This window comes from Somniosus microcephalus, chromosome 11 (genome assembly GCF_052327205.1).
Source record: "Somniosus microcephalus isolate GS21.2 chromosome 11, FLI_Smic_1.0, whole genome shotgun sequence".
NCBI lineage: Eukaryota > Metazoa > Chordata > Chondrichthyes > Squaliformes > Somniosidae > Somniosus > Somniosus microcephalus.
In genome coordinates, this window is record NC_140997.1 from 53,259,384 (window position 1) to 53,277,202 (window position 17,819).

Sequence of the window (17,819 nt, forward strand, 5' to 3'; positions counted from 1 at the left end):
TAAATTGGTTTACTTTGCACCCGTTTTACACCCAAAAGACAAATGCCAAGGCATATCAATTTCTAGCGCATTTAAAATTCACCTGCCCTCTTCTCGCTCATTTCTCTAACGAGAGGACTGCATCAAGTTTGTTGTGCGGATGATTTGAAGCGATTTTTAAATGAGCGAGTTTGATCAATGTCATAGTTTCTGAAATAATTGAGATATGATTGCTACACAATGAGCCATTTAAAGTCACTGAGAACCATCTTCATCATCAACTTCTTTCTCAAGATGGGTTAAATGTTGTTGTTATAGCGATGCTTCCTTCTCCTTTTAAAAAAAAGTTATGTTAAAATTTCTTGTGAACTTGTGTTACTTCTGGTGTAAATAATTCCACAGATGCATCAGAACAATAGGACTGAATTTTGAGGTCTTGTTCATCAATAATACAAGTGCTGATTACATTATTGTAACTCTCTTCCCTCAGGCTCACATGGAAGCTGTACATGCTGACTGGAAAGAATACCTCAACCTGCTGATCTGTGAGGAGAATCATCTCAAAAATATGGATGACTACCACAAGGTAAAAGGGATATGCAGCTCTGAGGGGAACCCCCCACCCACCCACCACCCGCGCCCCCCCAACCCTGCCACAAAAAGCTAAACCCGCTTTATCCCAGTTGGGAAGGAAAGAAATTGATTTGAATTTTTCACTTTCTGAGGTCTGATCTATGGGGTGGTTAATGTGCTTCCAGCACTGTGATAATGGAAGTGCCGTTTTTTGAGCATTTCAAGTGCCTGCAGTGCTATTAGTTGACTTTGAGTTATAATACAAAGTCTGTTCCTTTCAACAATATCAATGTGCTCCCAGAACACAGCACATGAGCAAAGAGGTGCACGATCTGGTACCAGCAACTCTTAATGGGCTGCTGGTTGCATTTAAAGATTTTTCAATTAAATTGTTAGTTTGACTTTTCTTTTTCATGGTTGTTTTGCAGCAACTTGCACACTTTCTGAAAAATTAGTAAGAATTATTTTTTTGAAAACACACATCATTGATTTAATTAAATGCTTCTGCTCCAAGAACCTCTCCTTTGAAATTGAGTCAATCCGGACATTTAGTGGGGAATAGATAACCACTTAAAGAAGAAAAATATTAATGTGTATAGGGAACAAGTGAGGAAATATTATTAGAGCAGGCAGCTCCAATTGTTAGACGCTACATGGATCAAATACCTTCCTTCTGCACTGAAATTTGATTCTATTTCAAATGCTAGATCAGGATATCCATGTTATGCAATTGATTTCCTTCTTCTTATGCAAGTTTTTCTATTGAGAGACTGCTCTTTGTGTTTGCTGTGTGGTACTTAAGCTCCATTGTTTCCAACTGTTTCACACAAAGTGATAGCTTTCTTTTGACACATAAAATTTGTTCAATTGACCATCAGGCTTACTGTTTGGATAGAGCACAAAACTCATGACAAACTGGTTTAAAACTCTCAGTTGTTGAGGATTAGTCGCTGACCAGTTACACTGTTAGTTTGTACAAGGTTTCAATTGATGAACTTAAGTCAAACTATTCTTGGTGTCTTCCCTCAGTACAATCGGTTACTTTGTAGTTTGGAATGGCTGTTGGAGAATGCCAAGCTATTGCCAATTTTTATATTACATGTCCTGCAAAATATCTTCAAAATAGTTCACTGTAAACCTGCTATAAGCAAATATGTCAGTGATTATTTTTCCATTAAAAGTAACAACGGTAGTTTCTCCCCCCGAAAAAAGCTGTTGAGGCTAGGTCAATTGAAAATTTCAAAACTGAGATTGATAGATTTTTGTTAAGAACTAAGGGTTATGGAACCAAGACGGGTAGATGGAGTTAGTGTGCAGGGAGTGCTGCTGGATATTGGGAAGGTGTTGACTGCTACTGGAAGGCCTTTGAGTTCACCACTTGGTCCCAGTCATGGGAGCTCTAGTTGCAGCCCCCCATCGCACTGCAGCTTGACAGGGAGATAGAGCAGAGGCAGCAAAGAAGAGGACAAGCTGCTTGCAGAGAGAGGAGGAGGAGGAGGAGGAGAGCTCTCAGCAGGAGGCTTTACCCACCAAGGGTCTTCAGGGAGCACTTTTCATACCTGCACCTAAGCCAGGAGCAGTGTGTTCGGCAGCTCCGCTTCACCAAGGAGGTCACAGAACTCTGCCACCTCTTGGAACCAGACCTGCAGCCTCAGAGCAGGGTGATGACAGCTCTGCCAGTGGCCCTCAAGCTCCCAGAATTTTTTTGCCAGTGCCTCCTTCCAGGCTGGAACAGGCGACATAGCAAACATCTCACAGTTTGCCATCCATCGCTGCATCCGGGAGGTCACAGAGGCTCTGTACGCTAGGGGAGGGGATGTCATTGTCTTCTCTCCAAACAGAGAGAAGTAGGAGGAGTGCGCACGTAGCTTTGCCAGGATATCAGGCTTCCCCATGGTGCAGGGCGCCATCGACTGCACACACGTGGCTTTGCGGGCGCCGCATCTCAATGGTGAGATGTTCCATTACCGCAAAGGGTTCCACTCACTTAATGTGCAGTTGGTGTACAAACACACACAGCACATTATGCTGGTGAATGCCTGGTATCCTGGCAGCAGTCATGATGCATTCAACCTGCACCAGTCGCTGTGCCAGCAATCTTCCAGCCACCACGTCGAACCCAAGGGTGGCTGCTCAGTGACAAGGGCTATCCACTCTACACCTGGCTGATGACTCCCCTCCGCAACCCCACCACTTTTGGCCACCACTTACATAATGAGAGCCATGCTGCCACGAGGAATGTCATCGGGGTGCTGAAGCAATGGTTCTGCTGCCTTGACCGCTCGGGAGGAGCCCTCCAGTACTCACCGGAGCGGGTGTCACAATTCATCATGGTCTGCTGCATCTTCCACAACTTGGCCATCATGAGGGCCCAGCCCTTACCGCCACAGGTTCCGGAGGAGGAGGAAGAGAGGAAGCAGTCTGTACATTCCAGATGGGCTGTCTGTGAGCGCATCGTCAGATTCAAGTTCTCTTGAATAATGCCCCAGATCCCCGTTGCTCAACACTTCCCCATCTTACCATCCCTCATCACAGCGTCCTCTTGGGCACAATGCTGAAATGAAAGCCACCACAAAACAAACATTCCAAACCACATTTATAAATCAGTCAATCCAATACTACATAACAAAGTCAACTAATCACCCTTGTGCATTCCTTTAGTGCCTGTCTTCCATATGCCTTTGCTTGTCCTAGTGCTCCTCTGAAGTGCTACCCCAGTGGCTGCAGCATGGCTGGTGGAAGGCTGCTGACTTTCAGTGGTGGAGACTGCAGATGGCCTTGCAGGACGACCTCGAGCAGCTCTGGGCCTAGAAGGCTCGGTTGTAGACTGCATCACCTCAGCATGGGCGGCAGCAGTCTGGGTTGACTGGCTAACAGGCAACAGCAAGGGCACTGGCAGAGTGGCAGGGGTGGGAGGATGAATGTTCTCATTCTGAGAGAGGACAGCAGGTTCGTGCTCCATGGAACCATTGCCACTCCCCCGGGGTAGTGCCTTAGCATTCCTAGTAATCTGTTGGAGGACAGATTGCTGGACTGCTGTGACCCCCTGCAAGCCCATTTCCACACTGGTAAACACAGCCATAATGGCAGCAGTCTGGGCTTGCATGGCAACAAGCTGAGCTTGCATGACAGAAGTCTGAGCTTCCACTGCAGCACTCAGACCTTGGGTGCTTCCACTTGTTCTGCAATGGAAGCTGCAACATCGCCCATCACACCCAGCATCATGGTTGGGTCCACAAGTGCGCTAATGGAGTTGCCCATCACTTCCATCCTGGAAATCATGGGCTCCAAGCTCTGTGCAAAGCCCTGCCGGACTCCTCCATGCTGCTTGACAGTGACAACAGGCTCTTTGGCAGGCCTGAATCCACAATTTCTGTGTGCATGCCCATCACCCTTCTTCTGTAGGCCGCCCCATTGAAGTCCACATCTAAGTCCTCTGCAGCAGAACTTGTGTGCGACCTCGTCCTCCAAGGAGCTGGCACCTGCGCCACCCTTTCCCTCTGCCCTGGCTGCAGGCCACTCGTGCCCGGTGACTCACCATGTGCAGATCTTGCCTCTATACTACCCGCTAAAGTATGCACAGTACCAGTTTCTGAGCTGGTGCCTGTGAGTGTCAGATCGAGTGACGGTGTCTCTTCTTCTCCATCACTCTCCTCTTGCTCTTCCTGCACAGGCTGGGCAGTTTGGAGTTCTTGGGTATCTGAAAGGAGAAAGGCACAAGGGTAGGGTTGTGGTGAGGGGAGGGGGGAAAGCAAGATGTGCATTCTTACACCATCAGCAGCTTGTAAGTGAGAAGAGATTGTGGGATGAGGGGGAAGTGGGATGTAAGAAGGAGGATTAGGTATGAGCATACCACCGTCATCAATGGTTTCAGTCTCGCCGATCACCACGGCCTCAGTGACGGCTCCTCCAATAATGTCAAGCACGGTCTCCTCCAGCTGGGTCAGGATATGCAGCTGTGCCTATCCCCCGCCGGTTAGCTGCTGCTGTCTGCGGTTATGAGCCACCTTGGCCTGCAAGAGAAAGAGAAGTGTGTCAGTGAGTGTGGTGCAATGTGTTTGGGTGATGTACCTGCCATGGTTGAATAGCTGGCAATGTGTGCAAGGTGTGAGATTATGGGTGTGAGGCTTGCAGCAGAGGTTAAGTGTGTGAGGGTGAGGTGAAGCTATGAATGTGAGGTATGAGTCGAGATTGATGGAGATTGTTGGTAGGTGAGTGATGGGGGTGTGGTGTATGGAGCAGTGTGTGAGGCGAGTGGTGCAGTTGGTGTGAGATGGCTTTTGAAGATGCATTCACTAACCTTGACCACTCGTGTGAGGTAATTGAACTTCTTTTGGCACTGGATCCAGGTCCTCGGGGAAAGACTGCTGGCAGTGACCGCTTCAACAATCTGCTCCCACTGCCTTCTGACTGTGAGTCTGGAGGGCCTCCTGGCCCCCTATGGGTAGAGGACCTGTCTCCTCCATTCTGCTCCCTGCACTAAGGGCTCTAGTGCTGTGCCGGAGAACCTTGGTGCCCTTTCTCTGCTCTGTTGAGCCATTACTGAGCCACAGTTGCCTTGACAAGCAGTTGCAGCAGCTGCTGAATGCAGAATGCACCTCACCTTTAAGAGGTGCAGACTGCCTTTAAAAGTGGAGGCTAGCTTTAAGTAGAGCGAACCTCGCACGAACATTGGCCCTCTGCTGAGCGCTCAGCCACTCAGTAGCGCACTCAGCAAATGTGGCATGGCTGCCTGCATTACTTTCAATGGGTGCAGCCAATCGCGCATCGCGATCCCTGCACCTGTTTTTGGGCCTAATCAAATTGTTAGCCCTGGTACTTCATTCAGTGGGCAGGTGGAAGTTGTACACAATGTTGTGTGGCTTTGTACCTTGAACCCATACCCATTAGGGTTGAAACAATGTGCAAACTTATTTTAAATTAGAATTCTTCTGCCTATCAGAGAGAAGAGGCCTTAATGTCATTTGCCTGGGCTGGATTCCAGCTCGGGTCCCAGCGGTAAAAAGCCACTACACTATCCAGTCTACACCCGCTGCCTGATTAATCGAAGTAACTAGGCATAAACAGGGAATTAAAAGAATTCTGAGCCAACAGTTAATACAATTATTAAACACACAGCTCCCCTGTTGTCAGGATTGTGTTTCAACCTGCCAACTCTCCAATTGCCATTGCTGTGGTGTCAAGTTAGAGAAATGACTGGAAAGTCAGACCAGGTATTAACAATAAGAAAGTAATTGTCCACCTTTGATGTTTGTCTCTTTCAGCATAGTTTTATACCTGCCAGTTTCACTTCTTTTGATTCCTTCTGAATAGTTTTATAGGATGGCACAATGGTTCAGTATCCTTGTAAAGGAACACTTGCAAAACAGAGTAATAGGATAGGTGCCCACACCGTGAACAGAGTCCGTGCTGATAGCCACAATCTGTTAGTGCAGCTCTCTTTTGGGGGGTTTATATGAGTATATTCCATATGCCCACTTTTAATTTCAGGAGAGAAACATCTGCCTACTTTTCAGCTGCTGTAAACCACAGGTTGTGCTTTTCCCCCGGTGCTGCCACTAGTGGACGGGAAAGCGGAGTTCCCATCTACAGTACTCCGAGGTGGAGCCTACTTCCACTAACGGCAGCACTAGGTGAGCAGCGCTGAGGTGACAGGAGCCTGTTCCCGTCCATTAATGGCAGAAGTGAGGCAGGAGCAGCCCTGGATGGAGGAGGGAAAGGGAGCGGGGAGTAGGAAGAAAATGGATGGCACTAAAGGGGCGAGGGAAAAGGCTGAAGTGGATGACAATGAAGGGGAGAAAGAAGGGGGCCGAAGCTAGGGGCGCTGCTTTGGGGGGAGAGGAGGAAGCAGAAGTGCTAGCATTAACTGAGACAGAGTTGAGAGGAAGGGTGCCAGTGTTAACTGAGACAGAGTTGAGAGGAAGGGTGCCAGTGTTAACTGAGACAGAGTTGAAAGGAAGGGTGCCAGTGTTAACTGAGACAGAGTTGAGAGGAAGGGTGCCAGTGTTAACTGAGACAGAGTTGAAAGGAAGGGTGCCAGTGTTAACTGAGACGGAGTTGAGAGGAAGGGTGCTGGTGTTAACTGAGACAGAGTTGAGAGAAAGGGTGCCAGTGTTAACTGAGACGGAGTTGAGAGGAGGGGTGCCAGTGTTAACTGAGACAGAGTTGAGAGGAAGGGTGTCAGTGTTAACTGAGACAGAGTTGAGAGAAAGGGTGCCAGTGTTAACTGAGACGGAGTTGAGAGGAAGGGTGCCAGTGTTAACTGAGACAGAGTTGAGAGGAAGGGTGTCAGTGTTAACTGAGACGGAGTTGAGAGGAAGGGTGCCAGTGTTAACTGAGACGGAGTTGAGAGGAAGGGTGCCGGTGTTAACTGAGACGGAGTTGAGAGGAAGGGTGCCGGTGTTAACTGAGACAGAGTTGAGAGGAAGGGTGTCAGTGTTAACTGAGACAGAGTTGAGAGGAAGGGTGTCAGTGTTAACTGAGACAGAGTTGAGAGGAAGGGTGCCAGTGTTAACTGAGACAGAGTTGAGAGGAGAGGTGTCAGTGTTAACTGAGACAGAGTTGAGAGGAGAGGTGTCAGTGTTAACTGAGACAGAGTTGAGAGGAAGGGTGTCAGTGTTAACTGAGACAGAGTTGAGAGGAAGGGTGTCAGTGTTAACTGAGACAGAGTTGAGAGGAAGGGTGCCGGTGTTAACTGAGACAGAGTTGAGAGGAAGGGTGTCAGTGTTAACTGAGACAGAGTTGAGAGGAAGGGTGTCAGTGTTAACTGAGACGGAGTTGAGAGGAAGGGTGCCGGTGTTAACTGAGACAGAGTTGAGAGGAAGGGTGTCAGTGTTAACTGAGACAGAGTTGAGAGGAAGGGTGCCAGTGTTAACTGAGACAGAGTTGAGAGGAGAGGTGTCAGTGTTAACTGAGACAGAGTTGAGAGGAGAGGTGTCAGTGTTAACTGAGACAGAGTTGAGAGGAAGGGTGTCAGTGTTAACTGAGACAGAGTTGAGAGGAAGGGTGTCAGTGTTAACTGAGACAGAGTTGAGAGGAAGGGTGTCAGTGTTAACTGAGACAGAGTTGAAAGGAAGGGTGCCAGTGTTAACTGAGACAGAGTTGAGAGGAAGGGTGCCAGTGTTAACTGAGACAGAGTTGAGAGAAAGGGTGCCAGTGTTAACTGAGACAGAGTTGAGAGGAAGGGTGCCAGTGTTAACTGAGACAGAGTTGAGAGGAAGGGTGCCAGTTGTGGTAAACCACTGTTATTGTTGTTCACCGTTGTTGTTGTTGTTGCACACTGTTGTACCTATGCATGCCTCTGCATGTCTCTGCTGGCTCCGCCCCTGGCTCCACCCACAGGCCCAGGTATAAAGGTGACCGCTCTGCAGCCCCCTGCCTTCTTGGAACCCAGTCAACCACGAGAGGCATGCTCTGTTCTTTGCTAATAAAAGCCTTTAGTTACTCTCCTAACTCTCCGTCTTTTATGAGTAATTGATAGCGCATCAATTTTATTAGCAAAAACAAAATGTCGACAACAAACGCTGAGCAGCAGGAGCTGCTGCGAGCCCTCAGACCAACATGCCTGGACCTAGACCCCCAAGAAGCGGGTTCGGCTACCAAATTCGCGCGTTGGCTGCATTGCTTCGAGGCCTACCTGCAAGCCTCAACTGTGACCCTGGATGAAAACAAGCTGGAAATCCTGGCCTCAAAGGTGAGCCACCAAGTTTATACGATAATCCAGGACGCGACGACCTACACGGCGGCTATCGATCTGCTAAAAGGGCAGTACGCACGCCCGGTAAATACGGTCTATGCCAGGCACCTCTTAAGATCCCGCAGACAGCAGCCCGGGGAATCGGTGGAGGCCTTCCTACGGGCACTACGGATACTCGGCCGAGGCTGCGATTGCAAAGAAGTATCAGCCGCAGCACACACGGAGGGACTGATCCGAAATGCTTTCGTTGCGGGTCTAAGGTCCGACTACTCCCGGCAGAGACTGTTGGAAAAGGGAGAAATGGACCTGAGAAAGGCAGTGTCCCTCGCGCTCTCGCTCGACGCGGCCCACAGGAATATGGACGCCTTCTCCCCTAACCGCTCTGCAACGTGGACGCCACAACCTTGGGTCACGGGACCGCCACCTTCAACTGCTGCTGCGATGTCCAAGGCACAGAAATGTTATTTTTGTGGCCAGGCAAAACACCCCAGAGCACGCTGCCCGGCGAGAAACACTACCTGCTCCGGCTGCGGGAAGAAAGGACACTATGTCAGCGCCTGCAAAGGTAAAACCGCTAACGCCAGCAGCGCCGCGTGCCAACCGTGGGGGCAGCCATCTTGTCCGCCATCTTGTGCTCCCCCAGCCGCGTGGGGATCGGGATCATGGGCGCCGCCATTTTGTCCGCCATCTTGGACGTCTCCAACTTCAACCACGGGGGACCCGGACTCAACCACCGCCTCATCTGACGACCACATCGACCCGCTCGACCATACGCTGGCCTCCATGACGCTGGACCAATCTCTCCCTCATCAACTGTCCAGGTCCATGATGGGCATTACGGTAAACGGCCGCGCCACTACCTGCCTTTTTGACAGCGGGAGCACGGAGAGCTTTATCCACCCCGACACGGTGCGCAGTTACTCTCTCCCGGTCCTGCCGACGCGCCATCGGATCTCTTTGGCTTCCAAAGCCCAGTCAGCGGATGTCGTTGGCTACTGTGTAGTGACCCTTTCAGTACGGGGCACAGAATACAAAAATTTTAAACTTCTGGTCATGCCACATCTCTGCGCTGCCGTTCTACTGGGGTTGGATTTTCAGTGCCACCTTAAGAGTGTCACATTAGCGTATGACGGACCCCTCCCCCCACTCACAGTCTGCAGCCAGCAGCTTTTAAATCGCCCGCCGCGCACCATTTGCAGCCTCTCCACCCTTAAAGTCCCCCCCCCCTCCTTGTTCGCTAACCTCACCCGCGACTGTAAGCCCATCGCTACCAAAAGCAGGCGTTACAGTGCCGGGGATAGGAGCTTCATTAAATCTGAGGTAGCGAGACTCCTGAAGGAAGGGATTATTGAAAGTAGCACCAGCCCATGGCGAGCACAAGTGGTGGTAGTGAAGACTGGCGAAAAACAGCGCCTGGTTATTGACTACAGCCAGACGATCAATCGCTACACCCAGCTAGATGCATACCCACTCCCCCGCATATCTGACATGGTCAATCAGATAGTACAATACCGGGTGTTCTCGACGATTGATCTGAAGTCGGCATACCACCAGCTCCCCATCAGGGCTGAGGACCGCCAGTACACAGCTTTTGAAGCTGACGGTCGTCTCTACCACTTCCTCAGAGTTCCCTGCGGCGTCACCAACGGGGTTTCAGTCTTCCAACGGGAGATGGACCGGATGGTTGACCAGAACGCGCTCCGGGCCACTTTCCCCTATCTAGACAACGTCACCATCTGCGGCCACGACCAGCAGGACCACGATGTTAATCTAGAGAAATTCCTCCGTACGGCCCAATGGCTGAACCTAACATACAACAAGGACAAGTGTATGTTTCGTACCATGCGCCTTGCCATTCTTGGCTGTGTAGTGGAGAACGGAGTCATCGGCCCCGACCCCGACAGATTGCGCCCCCTTATGGAGCTCCTCCTCCCCCACTGCCAAAAAGCACTGAAGAGATGCCTAGGGTTTTTCTCGTACTATGCTCAGTGGGTGCCCAACTATGCGGACAAAGCCAGACCCCTCATCAAGTCCACCTCCTTCCCCCTGACAGCAGAGGCCTGTGCAGCCTTCACTCTCATAAAAAGAGATATTGCAAGGGCCACGATGCACGCAGTGGATGAGTCCATCACTTTCCAGTGGAGAGCGACGCATCCGACTTTGCCCTAGCTGCAACCCTTAACCAGGCGGGGAGACCCGTGGCCTTTTTCTCAAGGACCCTCCAGGGCCCCGAGATTCGACACTCCTCTGTCAAAAAGGAGGCCCAGGCCATTGTGGAAGCTGTGCGACATTGGAGGCATTACCTGGCCGGAAAACGATTTACCCTGCTCACTGACCAGCGTTCAGTAGCTTTTATGTTTAATAATAAGCAGAGGGGCAAAATCAAGAATGACAAGATCTTGAGGTGGAGAATCGAACTCTCCACCTACAATTACGATATCTTGTACCGGCCCGGGAAACTCAATGAGCCCCCAGATGCCCTATCACGTGGTACATGCGCCAACGCGCAGGTTGATAGACTGAAGACCCTCCACAATGACCTCTGCCACCCGGGGGTCACCAGGTTTTTTCACTTCATCAAATCCCGTAACCTGCCCTACTCCATCGAGGAGGTCAGGACCATGACCAGGAACTGCCAAATCTGTGCCGAGTGCAAACCACATTTTTATAGGCCAGACAGAGCAAGCCTGATCAAAGCCACCCGCCCCTTTGAATGGCTGAGCGTCGATTTTAAAGGGCCCCTCCCCTCCTCCGACCGCAATGTGTACTTCCTCAACATAATTGACGAGTACTCCCGTTTCCCGTTTGCCATCCCTTGCTCAGACATGACCAGTACCACGGTCATTAAATGTCTGAATGACCTCTTCGCCTTGTTCGGTTTCCCTAGCTATATCCATAGCGACAGGGGCTCATCCTTTATGAGCGACGAACTTCGGCAGTACCTGCTCGCGAGAGGTATTGCTACAAGCAGGACCACCAGCTACAACCCCCGGGGGAATGGTCAGGTGGAAAGGGAGAATGCAACGGTCTGGAAGGCAGTCCTTTTAAACTTGAAATCTAAGGGCCTTCCGACCTCTCGCTGGCAGGAGGTCCTCCCTGCGGCGCTCCATTCCATTCGGTCACTGCTCTGTACAGCCACCAATGCTACCCCTCACGAGAGAATGTTCTCCTTCCCCAGGAAGTCCACATCGGGGATCTCGCTACCGACATGGCTGACTTCTCCAGGACCCGTCCTACTGCGGAAGCACGTGAGGTCCCATAAGACGGACCCCCTGGTCGAGAGGGTGAGCCTCCTCCATGCCAACCCTCAGTATGCTTACGTGGTGTACCCGGACGGGCGGGAGGACACAGTCTCCATACGAGACCTCGTACCTTCGGGTGCTCCCGAAACACCTCCCTCGCCACCCACCACTACCCACGCCTACCCCCAGTACGCTTACGTAGCGTACCCGGACGGGCGGGAGGACACAGCCTCCACACGAGATCTCGCACCTTCGGGTGCCCCGAAACACTACCATTGCCATCCACCACTACCCACAACCCAACCCCGCTAGACGGCATGCTGCAGCCCCAGGACCCGTCATTGACCACCCAACCACTCAATGAGACGCCAGATTCAACGTTGGATGCTGCACCATCACCGCCGCCACCACGACGATCAGGACGGCATACAAGGCCACCTGATAGATTTACTTACACGAACCTTTAGTACACTTCACCCCGCCGGACTCAATTTTAAACAAGGGGTGAATGTGGTAAACCACTGTTATTGTTGTTCACCGTTGTTGTTGTTGTTGCACACTGTTGTACCTATGCATGCCTCTGCATGTCTCTGCTGGCTCCGCCCCTGGCTCCACCCACAGGCCCAGGTATAAAGGTGACCGCTCTGCAGCCCCCTGCCTTCTTGGAACCCAGTCAACCATGAGAGGCATGCTCTGTTCTTTGCTAATAAAAGCCTTTAGTTACTCTCCTAACTCTCCGTCTTTTATGAGTAATTGATAGCGCATCACCAGTGTTAACTGAGACAGAGTTGAAAGGAAGGGTGCCAGTGTTAACTGAGACAGAGTTGAAAGGAAGGGTGCCAGTGTTAACTGAGACGGAGTTGAAAGGAAGGGTGCCAGTGTTAACAGAGACGGAGTTGAAAGGAAGGGTGCCAGTATTAACTGAGACAGAGTTGAAAGGAAGGGTGCCAGTGTTAACTGAGACGGAGTTGAAAGGAAGGGTGCCAGTATTAACTGAGACAGAGTTGAAAGAAAGGGTGCCAGTGTTAACTGAGACAGAGTTGAAAGAAAGGGTGCCAGTGTTAACTGAGACAGAGTTGAAAGGAAGGGTGCCAGTGTTAACTGAGACAGAGTTGAGAGGAAGGGTGCCAGTGTTAACTGAGACAGAGTTGAAAGGAAGGGTGCCAGTGTTAACTGAGACAGAGTTGAAAGGAAGGGTGCCAGTGTTAACTGAGACAGAGTTGAAAGGAAGGGTGTCAGTGTTAACTGAGACAGAGTTGAAAGGAAGGGTGCCAGTGTTAACTGAGACAGAGTTGAAAGGAAGGGTGCCAGTGTTAACTGAGACAGAGTTGAAAGGAAGGGTGCCAGTGTTAACTGAGACAGAGTTGAAAGGAAGGGTGCCAGTGTTAACTGAGACAGAGTTGAAAGGAAGGGTGCCAGTGTTAACTGAGACAGAGTTGAAAGGAAGGGTGCCAGTGTTAACTGAGACAGAGTTGAAAGGAAGGGTGCCAGTGTTAACTGAGACAGAGTTGAGAGGAAGGGTGCCAGTGTTAACTGAGACAGAGTTGAGAGGAAGGGTGCCAGTGTTAACTGAGACAGAGTTGAGAGGAAGGGTGCCAGTGTTAACTGAGACAGAGTTGAGAGAAAGGGTGCCAGTGTTAATTGAGACAGAGTTGAGAGGAAGGGTGCCAGTGTTAACTGAGACAGAGTTGAAAGGAAGGGTGCCAGTGTTAACTGAGACAGAGTTGAGAGGAAGGGTGCCAGTGTTAACTGAGACAGAGTTGAGAGAAAGGGTGCCAGTGTTAATTGAGACAGAGTTGAGAGGAAGGGTGCCAGTGTTAACTGAGACAGAGTTGAAAGGAAGGGTGCCAGTGTTAACTGAGACAGAGTTGAGAGGAAGGGTGCCAGTGTTAACTGAGACAGAGTTGAGAGAAAGTGTGCCAGTGTTAACTCAGACAGAGTTGAGAGAAAGTGTGCCAGTGTTAACTCAGACAGAGTTGAGAGAAAGGGTGCCAGCATTAGCTGAGACGGATTAGGGAAGGAGAATGCCAGCATGAACCGATTGGAGTAGAGAAGGGTGGGCGTGGGGGGTTGGGAGTGAGAGAGGGATAGTCAGCTTGAACTGGGAGTGTTAAGGGGAATAAAGGGTGCTACAGTAGCTTGAATGGAGAGGGGGAAGGGAAGAAGAGTCGAAGCTTGAACTGTGTTGGAAGGGAGAAGAGTACCAGGTTGGAATGAGGGAGAAGAGTATGGACTTGAATAGGTTTGGGAGTGGAAGAAAAGTGGCAGAATGAACTGTTGGGAAAGGGGGTTGAAGGAGGAGAGATTGTTTCTCTGAAAGGAATGGGGGGCGGGAATGTGTGAGAGTGATTGCCGACGTAACATTTGGGGAACTGATGTTCTGGCTGCTCTGTTTAAAATCTAATGCTACTTAGATTTTTTATGTAATAAAAGAGGAAGAACAACTGTGGATTGTAGAAGTGCTTAAAATTAACCCCAGTGCATCATTTAAAATTTTAATATTCAAAATTTTCCAGGGGAAAGTGCATCTGGAACCTCCTAGAGATGCACCACCAATTTTGCATCTTCAACATTTGAATTTTCTCCTTCAGGCTTTCATGTACTTATGTTTGTTTGTGTCTAAAATAAGTGTAAAGAATGTTGGGTGTACATCGCGCGGTGAAGTTACAAAGCCAATGCAACCACTTGTTTTTGCGAGGCCAGAGGCTTATAGCCAGGGCCGTTCGTGAATTGCCCATCCTTTGGGAGCTGTGCCAGCTATGTGAAGCTGCTGGTCAGCTTTACCGTGTCTTCTGGAATGGCTTGTGTGTTCCTTGGATTCACTGACTTCAAGGAGTGAATGGAAGGATGGCTTGTTCTTCCTGGCACCCATTTGTAACAGCCTTGTGGGCCATTCAGTTGAGGGTGCTGCACTTCAGAAGAGATCTGCAGGTTGTAATGGTTTTGGTTTCAGTTCACATCTCTGCAAGTGGGATTTCTCTTTAAGCAGTGTGGCGTTTAGTGTCATTTGCAGTATACCCACTTCGACAATCGCCATTAAAGAATATAATACCTTCTGCTGCAACATGCACCAAATGAAGTGGTGATGATGAAAATTTTCTGGGGAAGTATAGCCTAAAACCTCCTAGATATCCAGTAGAGCCAGTTCTAAAACTATCAATGCACAACTAGCTCTCTGCACTGCCCACAGATTAAGCTCCTACCTCCCCTCTTCTTTCACCTTGAACATGTTCAGGGCTGACTATTTAATTCTTTCTATATTATTAACTCCCAAAATCTCTAGCTTCCTAGCCAACAAAATGGAGTGAAGCTAGTCCATTGTCTGAATTTAGCCCATAGAACTGTGTAAACTAACATCTTTTATCTTTATTTATTTTTAATCCTTTAGTTTTACAAAGATGCAAATGACATGCAGGATCTTCTCAAAAAAGTTGACAATGATCTGGATCAGAAGTACAATCCAGAATTCAAGGACGAATTCCAGCTTCAAACTCTGCTCCGTGACCTCGATGTAAGTAGTTGCAAAGTGTCTAGAGCGGAGAATGAGTGATCCACCTTTTATCAACGACACGCCCAGCCAGTGTCAAATTGGAGCAGTTACACACTGGCCCGGAATTTGCGGTGGGTAATAACAGCGAACGAACAGCATTCGCTGTTATTACTCCTTTTGAAACTGACCGCAACGTCAGGATGTAGCGCATGCGCATCCTAACGCGGAAATCCTGAAGTTGCGGTCAGTCATTCACTGCTCCAACACTGGCTGCGCTATGGACCCCCCTCCTCCCACCCCTCCTCCCACCCCCACCCCCACCCCCACCCCCCATAGCCGGCAATCAGTGTAATCTGTCAAATCAGGGAAACTGACAAAGACTTCAGTTCTTCTGCTAAACGAAGGTTATGGCCCTGAAAAACTAATTTTAATTTTGTGGAGTGTCAAATTTAGCCATTATAATAAAAATTAAAATTTTTAAGAAACTTAAAAAAAAGTTTTTTCTTTAAAGTTTGTTCATCTTTATTTCAGGTTTGCCTTTTCCCCATGTGAGAGCCCCAATTTTTGTTTTTGCTCTCTCTAACATTTAAAAAAAAGTTAGAACCAAAGGAGCTTACTGACTTCCTGGTTCGCCGTCTGTGCGAATTCGGCATTTTGATTGGCTGCTTAGGCAGCTTGTTGACGTCACAGCAGCTCGTCAGAAAAGCCGAACTTCTCGCCACAGAGTTCACGAGATCTTTGTGAAGAAGCTTACTTCAGGGCCAGCGCCGAACGCCTTTGCTTCGCCGCTGTCCGCAAATTACGGGCCACTATTGTTTTTACTCTGAGAAACGCTTGGAATCTGCAGCAGAACATCAGTTGTTCTGCAGCGAGTCCATGCAGACTTATTGTAGTGCCACAATATAGTCGGCCCTGTTGGCCTCAGGAACAGGTGACTTGTGCTGGTAATTGATTCAAGGCAGCAGTCAAAAGCGTGCACTTATTTTAGGTTTCAGCACTGCACTAAAGGGCGTAAAGCCAATTTTTCTAATTCTTTTGGCGGTGACACACTCAACAAAAACTGCAGTTCATTTTATTTTGTTTAAAACTGTTACTTTATCCCCAGGAGGGTAAACAATCGGCAGTTCTTTTTTGTTTTGGCCATTAAATTTTTGTTTTCTTCTTGGGCCTGGTAAAATTGACCATGTAGGACCTGAGCGAGTCGGCCGGGCGGTGTCTACACTGCGGTTTGTGACCTGCAATGTGAGACTGAAGCCAGCAGGGGGACTGAGCATTAAAAAGTCGGTAGCAAAATACTGCGGATGCTGGAAATCCGAAATAACAACAGAAAACGCTGGAAAAACTCAGCAGGCCAGGCAACATTCGTGGAGAGAGAAACAGAGTTAACGTTTCAGGTCGAAGACCCTTCGTTAGAACTGAGAAAAAAGCAGGAAATGAAACAGATTAAGAAGCAAGTTTGGGGGCTGGGAAATGGGGAGGGGATGAAAGAACAAAAGGGAAGGTCTGGGAGAGGTGGAGTGACATTAAGAGATATACAAGGTGAGACGAGATGGTAATAGGACAAGTAAAGAGACAAAGGATGGTTCTAGATGAAGTGTGAAATGCGCTGGCAGAATGAAAGCCAGCTGTCACATGGAAGAGAAAAAAAGAAAAGGCACAAACCAAAAGTGTGATAAAAAATATATAAAAATATGATAGGGGCCAAGGTTATGATCTGAAATTGTTGAACTCGATATTGAGTCCGGAAGGCTGTAAAGTGCCTAATCGAAAGATGAGGTGCTGTTCCTCGAGCTTACGCTGAGCTTCCGTGGAACAATGCAAGAGGCCGAGGACGGTGAGGTCTGAGTGGGAATGGAGCGGTGAATTAAAGTGACAGGCGACCGGAAGCTCGGGGTCACCCTTACGGGCTGAACAGAGGTGTTCTGCAAAGTGGTCACCCAATCTGCGTTTGGTCTCCCCAATGTAGAGGAGACCACATCGTGAGCAGCGAATACAGTATACTAGATTGCATTAAAAAGTCGGGTCTGGCGATCAATTTTCCAGCACCCCGTTTACACAACACCTTTCGTGTCAGCGTAAAGCAGAAGCCGCTTCACCGCTATGCTACGGGCAGTGTGTGTGCGAACACCCAAAGTCTTATTAATGTTAATGATGCTTTCTGCTTCGCCCTCTGCAGGACCAGGACCGAGCTCTGGACAAGTATGATGATGCGGTGAAAACCCTGAAGAAACGCAGCCAGCAGGTGCTGCCTCTCGAGTATCGCCGTGCAAACCCTCCCAAATGCGTTCCAGTGGAGGCACTTTGTGACTTTGAGGCAGAACAAGTAAGAATTTCTCAGTTTAATTTGTGTGGAGCTAACCTCCTTGCGCACTGTGTGTGTTTACTCTGACTTGCTTGGTGAAGGGAAACAAACTCCAGCCATGCTAATTGTTAGTTGAGCTCACACCTATTCAATCCACAGTGGGGTTTTTTCTTTTAAGTCAGACATTTAATCATATCCGACCAAATGTTATTTGTTGCCATTTTAGTGAATAATTTGGCTTTGCTGCCTGATTAGCTTATTTTGGATTAGAAATACAGTACCCAACGCTACAACTTGTCAAAATAATGTCGAAAATATTTTAATATTCGCTCAATAATCCAGAAGCCTGGATTACTAATCTAGAGACATGCGTTCAAATCGGCGGAACAGGCTTGAGGGGCCGAATGGCCTACTCCTGCTCCTATCTTCTATCTCACGATGGGGAATTTAAATTCAATTAATTATATCTGGAATAAAAAGCTAGTATTAGTAATGGTGACCATGAAACTACCGGATTGTCATAAAAACCCATCTGGT

General features: G+C 49.0%; 1 protein-coding gene across 1 annotated transcript in view; it reads left to right on the forward strand.

The window, feature by feature from the left end:
- The window catches only part of ppl (periplakin), a 90,925-nt gene that overhangs the window by 50,989 nt on the left and 22,117 nt on the right, over positions 1–17,819 (forward strand). The window contains exons 9-11 of the mRNA XM_086000650.1: positions 470–565; positions 14,879–15,001; positions 17,157–17,303. Coding sequence (XP_085856776.1) covers positions 470–565; positions 14,879–15,001; positions 17,157–17,303 — 366 coding nt within the window. The remainder of the gene's footprint in view (positions 1–469; positions 566–14,878; positions 15,002–17,156; positions 17,304–17,819) is intronic.